Source organism: Eublepharis macularius, chromosome 6, assembly GCF_028583425.1.
Source record: "Eublepharis macularius isolate TG4126 chromosome 6, MPM_Emac_v1.0, whole genome shotgun sequence".
Classification (NCBI taxonomy): Eukaryota; Metazoa; Chordata; class Lepidosauria; order Squamata; family Eublepharidae; genus Eublepharis; species Eublepharis macularius.
The window spans coordinates 78,104,409-78,120,916 of record NC_072795.1 but is presented as its reverse complement, the minus strand read 5'-3'; the positions used below and the strand labels follow the sequence as shown (position 1 = coordinate 78,120,916).

The following is a 16,508-nucleotide window of genomic DNA, read 5'->3' as shown; positions in this document are numbered from 1 at the left end:
CAGGAGAAGTCACAGTGGGTGAAGCAGGAGTTGTCTTGCGCAGCCCAGGTGAGGAGGACAATGGGCGCGGCTGTGGCAGAAGCTCCTGCTGTCACTCCCCCCCCCCCCGGTGGCAAAGCTGTTAGAGGTGAGGGAGAAATAGGAGCTGCTGCTGTTCCGTGCCACTCTTTTCCCCAACTGTGGGATGACCAAGCAAATGGCAGCGGGAGGATACTGCTGCAAGAAAAAATACCCCCTCCCCCTGCAGGTTCCTTGTGGATCCATGCTTATTAATAAATAAATAAATGCAAATGCATATTATGACTTACATGGTTTTGAGAGCTCTGAGTCTTGACTATAGTTGTGATCGTGTGAGGCTACCACAAAGTACTGAAATAGTTCTTGGAGCTTTGAGGCTACTTTTTTAGTATCTCAGATGTCAAAAATCTGCTCCCTGTATTGTTTCCTCAGAAGCTGGCAGTGCAGAAATGGAAATACCAATTTCACGCATTAAAAACATTGATCTTGCAGCTTTAAAATGCATTCCTTTTCTAGTGTTTTCAGGCCAAAGAGAAATTGTTCATATCGTCCAGTGTTGGAGCCTGCTGTCATCTGTGAACTACCACCTCTACTGAAGCTCATGGGCTACAAAAACGCTTGGGTTCAGTGCTTGATTCCTACGCTAGCTTTCATTTCTCCAGCCAAAAAAGTGTGACATTCCTGAATTTTACTTGGAACTAAATTGGACATCAACGCTTTACACAGATACCTTTAGACAATCCTGATGACCGTTTTTAGCTGAAGAAGAAACAGAAGGCTGGGGCAAGAAAATGTTGTGACAGAAAAGTTACTGGGTTGGATCCTGCAGAAAAGCTCATGCAAAGAGTTGGTAAAATGGATCTTTCCCTAGGCTGCTTGTTCTGAAAATCCTTTCCAAGCTTTGGGGAGCTTTCATGAGCAAAATACAATACAGTAAGAGGGGTTGCAATGCAGAGGAAGAACTAGGTGAAATGGCAGTTTGGGGGAGGAAGGAAGCCTATCACTTGATTGCCTCTTCAGCTGTGTTGGATTTTGTTCACAGGGGTTTCCTCACCCTCAGAGAAGACCTTCTGAAGAAGCAGCAACCTGTAGGAAGAGGGTGGGGGAATGATTCGCTCCACCAGCTCTTTTGCAAGCTTCTCCGTGGAGTACAGCATGTTAAATGCACATCTACACATTCTAAGTAAAATGTGCTTGATTTGACAGGATCTCTTAATGCTCGAAGTAGCAATGAAGATCGGTCACCAGAAAACAGTGGTTCTTCAGTAGCTGTGGATAACTTCCCAGAAGTGGACAAGACCATCTTGATTGAGAGAATAGTAAGGCTACAGAAAGCTCATGCTCGTAAAAATGAAAAGATGGAATTCATGGAGGATCATATCAAACAGCTGGTGGAAGAAATCAGGAAAAAAACTAAGTATGTACAAATTTTGGTTCATGCCATCATCAGATTTAAAAAAAATGCCGTAAGGGAACTGTAAACTAAACACTACAGAAAGCAGCAATGTCAAGGCACTCGATAAAGTATGCGGAGCATCTCAAAATATGCCCTAAGTGGTTCCCTATTTAGTGGGGTGAGGATAGGAAGGCTGATTCTGTGATAAGAAAAGGCTGCTGCTTCTATTTCTTAGCCATAAGCACTAATTTGATAAAAGAAGCAAGTAAATAGAGCTTACCATAGAGCTTACCATAGAACTCAACTAAAATGATGATGTTGATTAACTTTAGTATTTCAGAGATAATTGTGAGTGTAAAATAGGCTATGCTGTGTAAAAAAACACATAACCCTGCTTTGAAAGTGAATTCTGAAAGTATTTCCATAGTAATTTTCAGCTCTTACTAATTGCAGCCTTTCATGCAAATTGAATCTTAGCAAATTACCTACTGGGAAGACATTAAGTTTGCAAGTATTTCTTCACAGTGCTTATGCTGACATGTGTTTAGACACCAAGATCTTCACCTTCCCTCCCCCCTCAAAGAACAGTTAACTTACCGTAACCATGTCATTTTGAAGCGGCTGAACATTGTACTCCATTCACTGCTATGGCAAGTGTACAGTGTCTTTGTGTATGGTTATTATAGTCAGCCACTTATACAAGTTGAAAAAGGTGGCTCAGGGGACAACGCAAAGTCTGCAGTAGCCCTGCAATTATGGGACTTCCTTCCTGCCACTGTCCACCTGGCACTTTCTGTTTCAAATTTTACATTTCTTGTTAAAACATTCTTATTTGCCCAGACATTCGGTTCATAATTTGGTGTTTAATTGATGGTGACTGGCTGTTGCTTATTTTCTTGCTTAGATTTGATGTGACTTTTATCAGCTGCAGTTTTTTTTTATGTTAACTACTTTATTTGCTGCAAATGTTTTAATATTATTATCTGGTTCAATGGTACTTTTATTTTTATCTGTATTTAAAGTTTTATCTACTGCTCAGACTTTTTATATTGCATTCTACATTTAATATAACAAGCAGGTTCTAGTTTTTTTAAAAAACCATCAAAATTTTCTTTCGCCCCTGACGGTTTTTGGGATTCAAGATAATTCCTATGGTGGTTCTTGGGTCTGTAAGCCCAGAAGAGGGAACTACTGAAAGGTTATTAAAAGCAGTTATGGCCCAGATTTTTGCTAGTGGAGTGTTGTGAGTTACTGCTATATCTTCCAAATCAGGATCAAGCGTGGCTTGGATAGAGAGTTTCTTGCAAGATGCTTTTAAAGATCAGAATAATGTGCTTTGATGTAGTGCTGTAGCTGCTGTAATAAAGTGAGGTGAAGGAGGGGGGGGGGTTCTTCCCAAAAGGAAAACCTTCCCAAATCAAACTGTCTTCTAAATAGCTTGCTCTCGAATATGTTCCATAACTCAGTGTTTATTGAAAAAAAAGCCACTGTTTTATGCTGTTTTATACAGAATAATACAGAGTTACATTTTAAGAGAAGAAGCTGGCACACTGTCCTCCGAGGCCTCCGACTTCAACAAAGTGCATTTAAGCAGGCGTGGTGGAATCATGGCCTCTCTCTACACATCTCACCCAGCAGACAGTGGGCTCACATTAGAACTCTCTCTGGAGATAAACAGGAAGCTTCAGGCCGTTCTGGAAGATACATTACTGAAGAATATCACTCTGAAGGTGAGCATCTTTATTCCCACAAGAATATTCAGTGTATGGGAACAATATCATGATGTATTTTATTGTGTAATATTTTCTATAATGATTTTCTCATCCATGTCCAAGGCATAAAAGTAGCTTAAAAAGTACATAAATACACATGAAATACAATATTTAGAGGTGGGTTTGCTCTAAAACCAAAGGCTTCAACTCACCTAAAGCTAGTCATAACTAGGTCTGACTATCCTAAGCAAATCTACTAGGGAACAAATCCCTGGGATATTTGGCTACTTTGGAATAACTAGGTGTTGCTGCTGCTAGAGGAATAAACAAGAGGTAACTTTTATTAGTTGTGACTAACTTATCCAGTAGCTTTCAGTGGAATGTGGTCAGACTCAGAACTAACTGTATCAGCATCCAAATATATACTTTTTTAAAGCTATTTCTGAAACTGCATATGAGGAACACGCTGAACAGATCCTCTTATGTCCTGGCTCAGTGGAATATGAACCATGGCCTTTCTCACTAAGCTGAAAGGGAAAATGATTTCAGGTGGACAAATGATCCAGAAAGGTACTGAATCTAGGCTATATGGTGATTTATGTGTAATGACAACAATGTTGAATTTGATTTGGAAGCTAATTGATGGAATACAGGGAAAGTAAATTATAGTACCATGGATCTTAGAAAATCTGTATGTGAGAACAGTGTGTGATTAAAGGTCCAGAATTAGAAAGAAGAAATTGTTAAGGTTTTCTCTACACCATCCAATTCCTAATCAGGTATATCTTGAAAAAATTCAAATACCCTTGAAATGTTCATAATTCTAGATGTTAAAAATGGGTTTCATAGGAGACTCTACAGCCTTGGTTTAAATGGTAAGTTAAATTTATCCAATTTGTTTCTATGTTTTTTTAAAGAGTTTCATCAGTTTCTTTCCAAAGTCTTATATAGAACATTTCAGATAATTACAGAAAGGGCTTCTTACAAATGGTGATATATTACTGCATACTGCCAGAAAAAATGACATTTTTTTAGGTATACTTTGAACAAAGCTACATTCTCTGAAAATAAAATATTTTTCAATATATTAATTTTTTTTTTTACAAATTTTTGTCTCTGCAAAAGTGGCCACAAATCAAAATAGATAAATGCTACCTTCAGTCTGCAGTAGACATAAATTAATGTACCTTGGCAATGGCATAATTTTATTTTCTATTTAATATTGCACAGTGCAGTGACATTTTCCCGTCTTTTTCTTCAAAGGAAAATCTGCAAACACTCGGAACAGAAATAGAACGGCTAATTAAGCAGCAGCATGAATTGGAACAGAGGCTGAAGGGAACATAGCTGAGAGCAAGACCCAAGAAGGCAGGAAAGGCAGGTGCACCAAACCCTCTTGGCGCATGAACTGGTCATCTGCCAGTTCTCTAACAGTCCCATGCAGCTTTAATAATGCAGTCTGGCACATGCTTATGAGCAAGGTTTACAAAACCTAGGCCGTAACTGCCTGCGTTGCTTGAAGTGGTGGAGACTTTAATGAACTTATATGTGAACAATATATTCATCAGTTTCACTTTGACTGTAACTAGATGTCGACATTTACAGTCTTGCGCTATAGAAAGAGAGACTCATTCTGATTTCTCACTTTTTTTGTGCAATTAAAACACCCTGTCATTGAAGATGCTTGAAAAGAGGATACATATGGAGGGAAGGGGTATTTTTGTCTCTTTGCTGAAGTGGGTGAGATTTGGATGTACTGAACACATTGCCTTCTAGGGCATATAAGTTCTTACACACATACTCTTAGATTTATTTAAGTTGATTGAGGTTTTTATTTATAATATGTGGGGAAAGGGCTTCATCATTGACTGTTTCCTTATTCTAAGGACAGGGTATTACATATTGGAGAAGGGAGAGTATAAGAGTTCTCTTTTGACTCTTCATTTATAATTTTTTTAAAATAAAGAGTATATTGAATGAGAAACTTCTTTTCCAGTCAATGGGTGTAGTAGGTTGCTGACATGAGGTATACTGCAGCATGAATCTCTAATATAATGTGAAACTGAGAGGTCTAATAATAACTCTGAACTTTGGGAGTGCACTTTGTAAACTGATATGGAAACAGTGATCAAATGCATCACTATAGCACAAATATGGATGATGAATTACTAACAAGTGACAGTGTTGTATCCTGGGTGAGTGGAGGAAGGAAAAGGGGGGGGGGACTTTATGTCCTTTTGCAAAAAAAAAAAGAGAGCCGTGTTGGTCTAATAATACAAATGACTGTGTCCGAACTTTTCACAGAGAAGGCACAGGAGTCATTCTTTGTCACTTGCTGCAATGGCGAGCACTTGCTACCTCTTCTACTGTTTACTACAAGGAGAGTCAAAATGTATACATGCACAATACCAAAAATATAAATCTAAAACATTAGTTGTAACTAAGCTTGGGAGTCCTCTAGTGTGTTGACAGAATGAAGTAAACTAAAGGGAAGATGAAACCTGTTGGGATGAGAGAACAGAAGAGGAGCTGGTGTTAGCTTAGCCTTACTGTGCACTCTGTCCTGATATGGCATGCACTATTATGTGTCTTTGTTTCCAAGAAGCAGAGCAGTTGAAGGTTTGTCTTCCTCATGATGGTATGTTGGTTCATAATGTTTTCCTACACAAGCAGTGCATGTTCTGATTCATAGTTGTCCTGGTATGACAAGATAGGTTGAATTAACTGTTTCCTTACACACACGTATACACAGACACGGACCCCACCCAACCCAACCAATGGCTTCAGAATTTTTGTTTTTAGTGTGAATGTATTATTCCAACTGAAGTATTAAGATTTTTTTTCTTATTTGTTTTGTTAACATATAGAAACTGTCCTGAAGCAGTCTGCAGCAAAAATCTCAAAACACGTATGACTGCCTTAAAACTGCTTTGAAAGGAATTAGAATTTTAGCACATGCCTTTTGATTTTCCCTGAACTTTCTCTCTTCCTGCTACAAAAACAACCTCCCTACCAGCATAGTATAGAGAAGGAGCCTTGAAAGGAAGGCAACCTCAGTTTCCAGTTGCAATATACTTTTTGGTTTTTTATTAGAAGTACAAAATGCCACTTGAATAGTTTATATAGTTACCTGTGATGGCTCCATTTCTCCTTGAAAGTGTATGGTTTTAGTTGCATTTCAAGATCACTGTTGGGTTGGGTTTTTTTGGAAATGAAACAGTCATTGTATAAACATGTATATAGAGCTAGAGTTTGTATTTTTTTAAAAGCCACACATTTCATATTTTTCTGAAAGTGATATACATGTACAGTAGCAAAGCATTTTCACTTTCCAATGCACAATATTAAACTGTGCACATTATATGTTCAGAAAAAAACTCCTTGGTGTTGTATATAATGAACTTACAAAACTTTCCAAATTCTATTTTAATTCATCTTGTATAAATTAGGGCTAGAATTACTGAAACGATTAAAATGTGCCACTTTTGATTTAAGTGGGTAGTCCTATAATACAACCTTGTTTCAAGAACTGGACTTTGGAGGTGATCCCACACGGAAATGTTTACAAAAACAGTACTTGTTAATTTGGATGGCAGGATTGTATTTATTCTCAGTATCATTGAGCATCTCTAACCAAACCCTAGCCACATGCTTGAAAAATTATAGTTGCCCTGAGCCTTGTATAAAATATACTCTCTTCCCACTCCACCACCACCCATGTGATCTACCTTCCTTGCTTTTTTATGTAATGTAGATTGTGGGAGAGGGACTTTCTTTTCATTTAAGCTAACTAGTTTTGCATGGATTGCATTTCTGCCATAGAATATTGGGATACAGAAAGGAGCCTTAGAGAAGACTAGAGGTCTAGGCTGTGTTCACTTAGAACATTTGAAGCCTTGTCTTTTGTTCTGTTCTTAAGGAAGTCTCGTATTAATTAACCTAGAGTGTGTGGGTCTTACTTTACATGCAGATGTTCCCATAGCAACTTCTTGCTTTTGGGGAGCTATTTGTGTGAAGTAGCTGCCACACAGAGATGTGGACTGTGTGGGTCAAACAACACAGGATGGAGACATTGGATCTCCTGGCATCTTTCAAAAGTCTATTTCAGGTATATGATTTACATCTAGCGTCTGAATTCTACTTTTTAAAAAAGCTGCTGAAATCCAGTCACAGATTTTCTAGTGTCTCATCTGTTTTGTAACATATTGCCACAAATCTACTCTTGTAAAGGCATGCAGATCTGTGCATTCTGCATGCAGCAGTCACTGCACAAAAAGCAAGGAAACAGAAGCTGCAAAAGCGAAGAGGCTACTGCGTTCTCTGGAATTATCCACTTTAGCCACGGGGGGGAGGGGGGAGGGAACAGGACTCGAAGCATATCTGCATTAGAGATAAAAGTATTCCTCTAAATGTTGGGTGATGGTACTAGGGAGAGAGAAGCAGAGGAGATGCTTAGAGATCCTTGCACTGACCATGCCCTGATGCAGTAAAGTGTGTGCCCGCGGGTGTGTATGAGAGAGAGAGAACAGAACAATTTAAAAGTAAGGCATGTCCTCCGTTGCTTCTACATTAAGTACCTAGTGTTGACTGCTTTCGTTCATGAGAAAGCAGCTTTAGGAATATAGCCTTCATGCCAGCATCTTGGTTACATTCAGGCACTGAAAATACAGCAAAACTGAATGTTTCCAATGACACTCTTCCATCAACAGGTTTTATTTTGTATGATAGTAGAGAAATATGTAAAACAATGATATAATTTGAAAACTTGCTTTGTTCTTTTGAGGCAGAATGTCAGTGGAGTGAAGGACAGCGTTATAGAATTGGGAAAACGTGCAATTGCATTGTTTGTTGTTTTTGTTTGCAGCAGCTTCTCCTTAAATAGGGGCATCTTTCTGTTCTGGCTTTTTCTGTATTAGAGAATAACTTTGGCAAAGGTCTTTCTTGTGTTTGGAAGAAATATGTATGTTGGGATATTTTCTGACAGGGCTATGGCATTATTTATTACTCATCTACCCTGTGCTTAAGATCACTTTGAAAAATGCGTTGTTGGGCTTTGGCTATATTTTTGTTATTTCTTTGGGAAGGAAAGAAATCTTGTATGCAGTACAGTCATCATTTTAAAGAGCTTTGTTTTCTTTTACCAGTTGTAGCTGCTGGGGGGAGGGGATTTTTAACCTATTACCTATGCCAATTTTTCTTGAAAAATTTATATCCCAAACCTGCTCATACCTCACCAGTCCCCTCTGAAAGTAGCAACTCAACAGTTGCAATTTACAAAAAGAGAAAAAAGCTCTTTAAAATGATCCCATAACTACATCAAAACCAATGTAGTTCCACCATTTCTTATGTATGTATAAGTCACAAACTCTACATCTCCAGGCAAAAATGCTTTTGAGTTTTTAATGACAGCCAAGTTTCTCAGTACACTGAATTTTGTACCAGCTACCAGATAATGTACTTTTGCTGTGCTTGTACAAAATAGTAAAGTACACAGCACTTTGCCAATATTTTTGTTACGTCATCATTACTGACTTACAATAATTGGATTCATGCTTAAGTAGTTTTGCCTTTCCTAGGTGCAGAAATGGCTTAGCCATGTGTACACAGCCCAAATGAAACTAGACTCTCTAATGCTGTTTCCTTGCCACTGGAGATATTTAGCTTGGGGATTAGGCCTCCGTCCTTTGTTCATGTTTAGTAACTTGCAGAAAATCTCAGGCACACCTGGAGAGAGCTTGATCTAGGGCAGGATCCTCAACCTCGTTGAGCTTGCAAGTGCTTTTGAAATTTTGAAGTGGCAGACATCACCACAAAATGGCTGTAGTAAGGGGGAGGGGTTAGGATCAGCTTTGTACTTCGGGGAAGAGATACTGTATGACTTCAGTTTATGAAGACGGGGAAAGCCTGTGGATATACCCAAGATGAGGGCATGTGGCTGTGTCCAAAATGAACTCAGTATGTTGCTAATCAGCTGGTTGGAAAGACGTGAATCTTTGGGGATATTTTGCCCTGTCCCATTCAAGATTTACCCCCGAGACTCAAGAAGGAGATGGGTATCAGGAAACACATAGTTGAGTGTCCTGGCATCCACAGGCATGACATTGGGGATCACTCATCTAGAATTGTTTGTAATGCTTTGCAGTAGTCTTATGTAGTGACATAACGTTTTCATTCATGTTAATTCCTGATTGGATGAAGAAGGCTTGGTGGAACAGTCTGTTTTAATATGGGCATTAGAGATTGCTTCAAAGAAGAACATACAAAGAATGCTGCTTTCAGTTTATATCATTGTATTGTCTAATGCAATCAAATTGAACAATTAGTCAATTTGAAGCTATCACCATCCCAAGCAAAGAGAAATTTTGGACAAAGAGTGTTGGTAGGCTACAGTTGGTTTGGCTTGATTTAATGCAGTATTACAAATTCCATTGAATATATTACAATCCCATTGGATCTTGTATTGTCCACTCAACAATAAATGTTGCACTTCTTCCATTTCAAAACCTATCAAAGAAAGTACTTAGTCAGAACAGCCTGGTCCTTAGAAGCTACTAGAGCATCCTAACTTCAAAAGAAGATGGTGCCTTGAAGCCTCTTAAAAGAAGTGTGAAATGGATGTGCTGCAGTCTGCAGGAAGTGATGCAAACATACCTGCTACTGGACAGAGTGACCATGAGGAAACTATAGAAGCTGCGTTTTATGTCAGGTCTTTAAAAGTTTGATCATGTTTTCTTAGGAATAGAATGATTGGGAAATCATTTTTAAAAGTTTCTTGAAGTGAACTGGCAATGGGTCTCCAGATGTAGGCTGGCTTGCTGATCAAATGTCCTAGCTGCATCTAAATTGGAAGATTACCGATAAATTTTGATTCAGAACCTTGGTATTCACAGGAAGATTTTGAATCCCAGCTTTTTAATAATGGCGTCCCTTATCTGGTGTGAAAATGCCAATGCCTATAAGTTTGATTTCTTTTTTGTTCATGGCCAGCTTACATTTTATGCAGTGGTAGAAATTCCTTTCAGGAGCTTTTCTGTAGGCTCATGGAAGAGGCCTACTGACCTTAGGCACGCATACTGCCCAGGGGGCTGTCAGCAGACTTAAGATGCATGTATAGCTATAAAAATTCACATAGTCTAAGAAAGAAGGGTGATTCACACATGCAAGCAAGTCTTTTGATTTCTCTTTATCTGATTACACTTGACTGGCTGAATGTGTGAACTGATGTCATTGAAATCTGTATTGCATTTGTGATAATGTTCAGTGATGATTCTGTCAATATTAAATTTGCAGTGGTTCGATCATATATGCAAGAAATCACTTGATGTTGCCTCAGGTAGATTAGCTAGTTAACAATAAATACTTGTGGATAAGTGCAAAAGAAGCAATGGGGGAAATGTGAAAACAAGTTATAAATCCACTCATCTTAAATTAATTTTCATTTAATTGTGTGGTTTGCAAGGCAGCTTATTCTCTTAATCTTCTCCTGATACTGCCTCTTTAAAAAGTGCTCAGCTGTCTCTAACGGTGTTTGCTGGCCACTCATTCTTCCCTGTTGAATGTGTGAAAAGGCCAAGGCTTAGGCTGAGAAGTGGCTGCTCACAGAATTAGGCTTGTGTGTCGCTTTGAAAGTGCTTCTGCTGGCTTCTGAAACAGAGCTGCCAGGTGTTTTTCGTCCCTCTCTTCCATAATATCATTTAAAACATGCAGACCCCTATGAATGTTATCATTCTACTCAGGGCTTTTTTTCTGGGAAAAGAGGTGGTGGAACTCCGTGGGTTGCCCTCAGAGAAAATGGTCACATGGCTGGTGGCCCGGCCCCCTGATCTCCAGACAGAGGGGAGTTTAGATTGTCCTCCGCACCGCCAAGTGGCGCGGAGGACAATCTAAACTCCCCTCTGTCTGGAGATCAGGGGGCCGGGCCACTAGCCATGTGACCATTTTCAAGAGGTTCCAGAACGCCGTTCCCCCGCGTTCCCCCTGAAAAAAAACCTTGATTCTACTGATCATTTTTAAACATGCAAGATAGCTCAGTATATCATTAACAACACTAGGTGGTGCTAGAAAGCATGCTTTTCATGTCTTCTAGCAAAAAAAAATGTTAAATTTTGCCATATCTATGTGGATCTCTTGATTAATTATAAATATAGCTATTTTTCATAATGAAAGGATTCTATTATTTATCTGTTTTGTGTGCTAATATTTTCACCATATCCAATCTTCCACTGTATGTATATGTATTAAGACAAAACTATACAGGTAATATAACAGCTTCAGTCTATAATATTCTGTAGATACTGCTGTATAAATGAAGGTTTTTTTCAGTACATGGCTATACATTATGTATATATTGGACTTTGAAATAAATGACATGAATATAAGCAAAAATGCTTACGTTTAATATTTTGATTGCAACACTTCTTTAAAGAGGTTCTCTTTAATGTATCTATCCTGATCCAGCAATGGAAAGCCTTGGCTGCAACGGATGTCGATGTTTATTTCAAAATGAATGCAGTTCTCAATGTATGAATGAGTATCATGGACATGATTGGGATGTACATTCCTGTCTCAGACCTCTAATTACACGCAACCAAGTAAAATTGAGGCCAGGTTTATTACATTTTATTAGTTATAGTAGTTACAGTCTGCTTTTCTTCCTGAGACTCAAGGTGCATTACACAGTGTAAATCAATGGGCTCAGTTAGATGGGACATCCAATAACTGATGTAATAGGATTATGATTGCAGAAATCTGAATCAAAGTGTAAGGTTTTAACATAACATGTTAAATGATGCAGACATTACACAGTAGGATAATACATATAGCAATAGATAGTGTACTATACCCAGTATTATAGTCCACAGTCTTTTCCCCTCTATTAAACCATTTTTCTGAACCATTCCACAGCCCTATTGCCTGTGTAAAAATGCCCTCCTGAATAATCCAGTTTTGCATAGTTTTCAGAATGCCAGGAGCTAAAGGCAAGTACCTTTTAAAACAGCCTCAGTTGTGCTGGCCTAACTTAAATTCCTGAAGGAAAGAAGCCCTCCCTTTTTGTATATGCATATTGATGAATTATATGTCAGGTTCTGGCAGTTAGATCCCCATGTACTCCACTGCACACACTCCAGTGTATGAGTTAGTTACTTTATTAGAGATCCATCAGTTTCAGCATACACAGACAAGGGTATTGGCAGAAGTGACGTGTAGAGGTTTGGAGGGGTTAGTTATAGGGAAAGTTCCTGCCTTTAGGATATGGACGGTTAGGATTCTGGCGCGAGGGAGCCAGGAGCGGGGGAGGGGGTTTGAGACAGGAGGAGAGAAGCAAAAAAGAAGTCATTTTCAGTTCCCAGGCTCAAGCCGGCACTCATGGACACATTCTCAAGCGGCTGCGAAAACAAAAGTAGACGCCACAGTAGGCACCTGTAAGATAAGCAACCCCCAGCCAAACAGGCCACCGATATGCAACTTCACATACTCTCAGAGGATCAGTACAGAGCACAGAATACAGAAAATACTCATTGCAGATATGTAGACAGACATATATGACATATGTATTATTGATGAATTAGTAATACATATAACTATGCTCCAGGCTGCATAGTTACTTTCTTGAAAGCAGTGTGCTATGACTGTATATTCAATGGAATGGCACTTTTTAAATGTTTTACAGTACCAATGCTAGCTCAACATGTTTCTCTTTCCATCTTCTGGCATATATTTGATGCTCCATTTGCCCGAAACACAGATTGGCCCTCTTTGTGAGAATGTCTTAGTTTGACAGAATGTCTTAGTTTGACAGAATTTTTTTTTATCCCAGCTTGAGTAAGCTAGGTGTTTCACCAGGTTCTTAACCAGGACAGGAAGCATTTCAACACAGTTGTACACTTGCTAGTCTGAGGAAAGTCTGTCAGTTCCTGGCATGACTGAAGAATGCTGGGAGGAAGCCAGCTGGGGGAAGAATCTCCAAGAAACTTCTGAGAACTTGTAGTAAACACACTGTTGAGGTTCCTCTGGTGATTTTATATGCTGCACAAAAGAAACAGGTGATTGACCTGCCTTGCATTTCCTGCCTGAAGCTGGCAGTCACAGCTTTTCAATTCACACAATACTAAAATGGTTTGAGGAAGGAAAATAAACCATTTGTTTAAAATTCAAGTGCAGTGTCCTGAAACTTGGAAAAAGATTAATTTAATGCTGCTTAAGACAACAGAGAAAATTTGAAGCTCACTTTAAATACTTAATACATTGGCAAGAAGGGACACATTCTCTCACAATGGGATGGCGTGCTTCAGTGGAAATTTTGTTGGGGAGTGCCCTTGTAGATTCCTCTATTGATGTAAGCCTAAGATATATTTGGATTATATTACTCAATAAATTTTGTATACTTTAATACATTGAACATCATGGATGTTTTATTTGGATTCAGCTCATCTTTTTAAAAAAAAATTGATTTTTTTATTACTCATTCTTGGGGTCCTTAATCAGTTTAGAAGTCATTTCTGTTTGTTTCAATGTGAAGCATATTGCTTCTCATAACACTTCCACCTTCTTCCAGCTGGAACTTGTAGGGAAAAGGCGTTGGCTCCTTTCTGGATCCCCAGGGGGGCTATTGTATCCCCATAGGTGCAAAAAACAAAATTTAAACAAAATTTAAAATTTAAAGTGAATCCTCACCAGATAGAGTCCCACCACCAGCCTCTCTTCTAATCTACAACTTGAGACCAAGAGGCAAACCTTGAGCCCTCTGGGTACTAGAAGACAGAAACTAACCTTGCAAGGTAGGCATGTTGTAGGCTGAGTTCAGAAAACAATTATTTGGGTAGCTTAGGGCCAAATTGGCCAAGGTTATTGTGTTACAACTTAAATCTGAATCCAGTGATTCAGACTGAAGTTGTAACACAATAACTCCACAGAAGTATAATTAATAAGGTTTATTAAAGGTAATGCAAAAAATAAGGCATTGAAGTGTGCAATAAGGAGAAGCAAAATAACAATCAGGCTAGATAGCGAAGCTAAACATACACTTGAAACTTTGCAACTCTTTTCCAGATATTACCTTTCAAGCAAGTCTCAAAATCCAAATGGAGCTTTAGGTTCTTAAGTCCAGAGAACAAAGACATTGATCAACACTAGCTACAGGACTCCACCCGTGGCATATCGTTCAGAAGCAAGAGATAGATTCTTCACTCAGAAGTGATTCCAAGGAGGACAAAAGTTAGACTAAGACACAACTTAGGACAGCTGCCAGCAGTATGGTCTCAGCAGCTAAACCGGTCAAAAAGGGCCTAAGCTGTGACATCACGCTCTGCAGTAGCCTGCCTTTGCAGGTTGGGGAACTAATCACTCCACTCCCATAATGCCTAGCCACCCTAATGTTGTGAACTTGAGAGCTGTTAAGATTTAGCACTGCTGGGCAATGCAAGACACATCTCTAGTGGAATTCAAGTGGAATGAAATTCTTGGGGACCATTGCCCTGATTCCTCCATGGCACGTGGGGAATGGAGTCAGAGAGTAACTGGGCAAGGTGCAGACCTTGCCTTAGTCTCAGAAGTGTTTCTCCATTGAGCAAAGTGGAAACTGTTCTTCTAGTACATTTTCTTATGGAAAAGCCCAATCTAAGTACCGTACCTCTAAATGCTATTGTTTAAAATATTTCATTTTGCCCGTTTTCCAAATGCCTCTGACTCCTTAAACTGCTGGGTACCTGCTATCAGTCTCTTTTCTCTTGCTGCTTGAAAGCCACACAAATGACTGGCAGTCTCACTTTCATTCTTCTTTGGTATTTTTTTCTCTGTAGGTGAGATAGTAAAACAGTTAGCTCCTGCTCCTGCTCAGCTGGATGAAACTCTTCCAGCAGTAGCTGGCCATAAAAACAATCCACATCTTTCCTCCCAGAACTGGCACTTGACCAATGAGAGCCAAGCTAGAAGTGACGAATTACACTTGAATGGCAAGTGAACAGACTCATATGTATTCCTCCTCGTTCACCTGCGCTCCACTTGATCACGATAGAACCAGTTCAAGCACAGACACGGGATGGAGAGCTATGTGATTGAGTGGAGCGCAAGTGAACAGGGAGGAATACATGTGAGTCTGTTCACTTGCTATTCAAGTGTAATTCATCACTGGAGAGCCAGTTTGGTGTAGTGGTTAAGAGCGCGGGACTCTAATCTGGAGAGCCGGGTTTGATTCCCCACTCCTCCGCTTGAAGCCAGCTGGGTGACCTTGGGCTAGTCACAGCTCTCTGGAGCTCTCTCAGCCTCACCCACCTCACAGGGTGTTTTGTTGTGGGGATAATAATGGCATACTTTGTAAACCGCTCTGAGTGGGCATTAAGTTGTCCTGAAGGGTGGTATATAAATCAAATGTTGTTGTTGTTATCATCATCACTTCTAGCTTGGCTCTGACTGACCACCTATCAAGCCAGAACTATACTATAGTACTTCTCTGGTCATTTTATAAATGGCTTTGTGTTTTACAGAACACAGGGGACATCGCTGTTGTTTACAGGGAAGAGAAGGCTTATTTAAATCTTTCCCAGCCCCATTTTGCTGCTAAGGAAAGGACACAAACCTATAATTCACTAGGAAAGAGATTCTTCTCCAGTACTGTGAGGCCACTCCTGTGGCACCCCATTAACATCTATTTTACAACAGGCTGGAATGATGAAGGAAAAGAATTTTAAAAATGCTGTCAGTTTGGGATTTTGGCAAATGCAGATGTCCCTTTAAACTCGCCTTCCAAAAGCAATTTTCAGCTTGCACAAAAGTTGCTTTGATGGAGCAGTTGAAGCCTAAAGTAGGTGATGGGTGATGAATATGCCAATAAGTCAGTAGCAAGAATAGCATGACACAACTGTAATTTAAGAGGCGAATGAGTTTAAATTATTTCCTTCTCTCTAAGGTGCTCCATGGTAATCTCCAGGCTTGCTCTCTCTGGGCTTGCTCTCAGTTTATCTGGGAGAGATGGATTGTCTTGTCACGATGAGAGGTGCGTTGGTTGGTTGGTTGGTTGGTTGGTAGGTATCATTTAAATTCCATGATTGCAGAATACCTGGAGGCTACTCTTAGCTGGATTTCAGCAACCAAGAGAATAGGATGATTGAATTCTCAACACTTAATATCCCATATTTAATCTGGTTTTGGTGTGATTTTTTTCATTACCTTTCCATTTTTTCAAATCTAAACAGAATGTTATGATTACTCTGTTCCATAATTCATACTTCCAAGATTTGGGAAAGCTATTTCTGGGAGACAAATCAGCATGCAAGTAGGTCATGTGCTTGGTTTGTAACTAAGGTACTATAGTTTGTCTCAAGGCAAGTAACATAACTTGCATATATATCCGCAAGATCTATAGAATACTGGTCACCTGTTAATTG

The 16,508-nt window shown here is 39.3% G+C and overlaps 1 protein-coding gene across 1 annotated transcript in view; it reads left to right on the top strand.

The window, feature by feature from the left end:
- CCDC186 (coiled-coil domain containing 186) overlaps nucleotides 1–5,110 on the top strand; it is a 45,610-nt gene extending 40,500 nt beyond the window's left edge. Inside the window, exons 14-16 of the mRNA XM_054982920.1 lie at nucleotides 1,225–1,435; nucleotides 2,925–3,144; nucleotides 4,390–5,110. Coding sequence (XP_054838895.1) covers nucleotides 1,225–1,435; nucleotides 2,925–3,144; nucleotides 4,390–4,473 — 515 coding nt within the window. The 3' untranslated portion in view covers nucleotides 4,474–5,110. The remainder of the gene's footprint in view (nucleotides 1–1,224; nucleotides 1,436–2,924; nucleotides 3,145–4,389) is intronic.
- The last annotated feature ends 11,398 nt before the right edge of the window (nucleotides 5,111–16,508 follow it).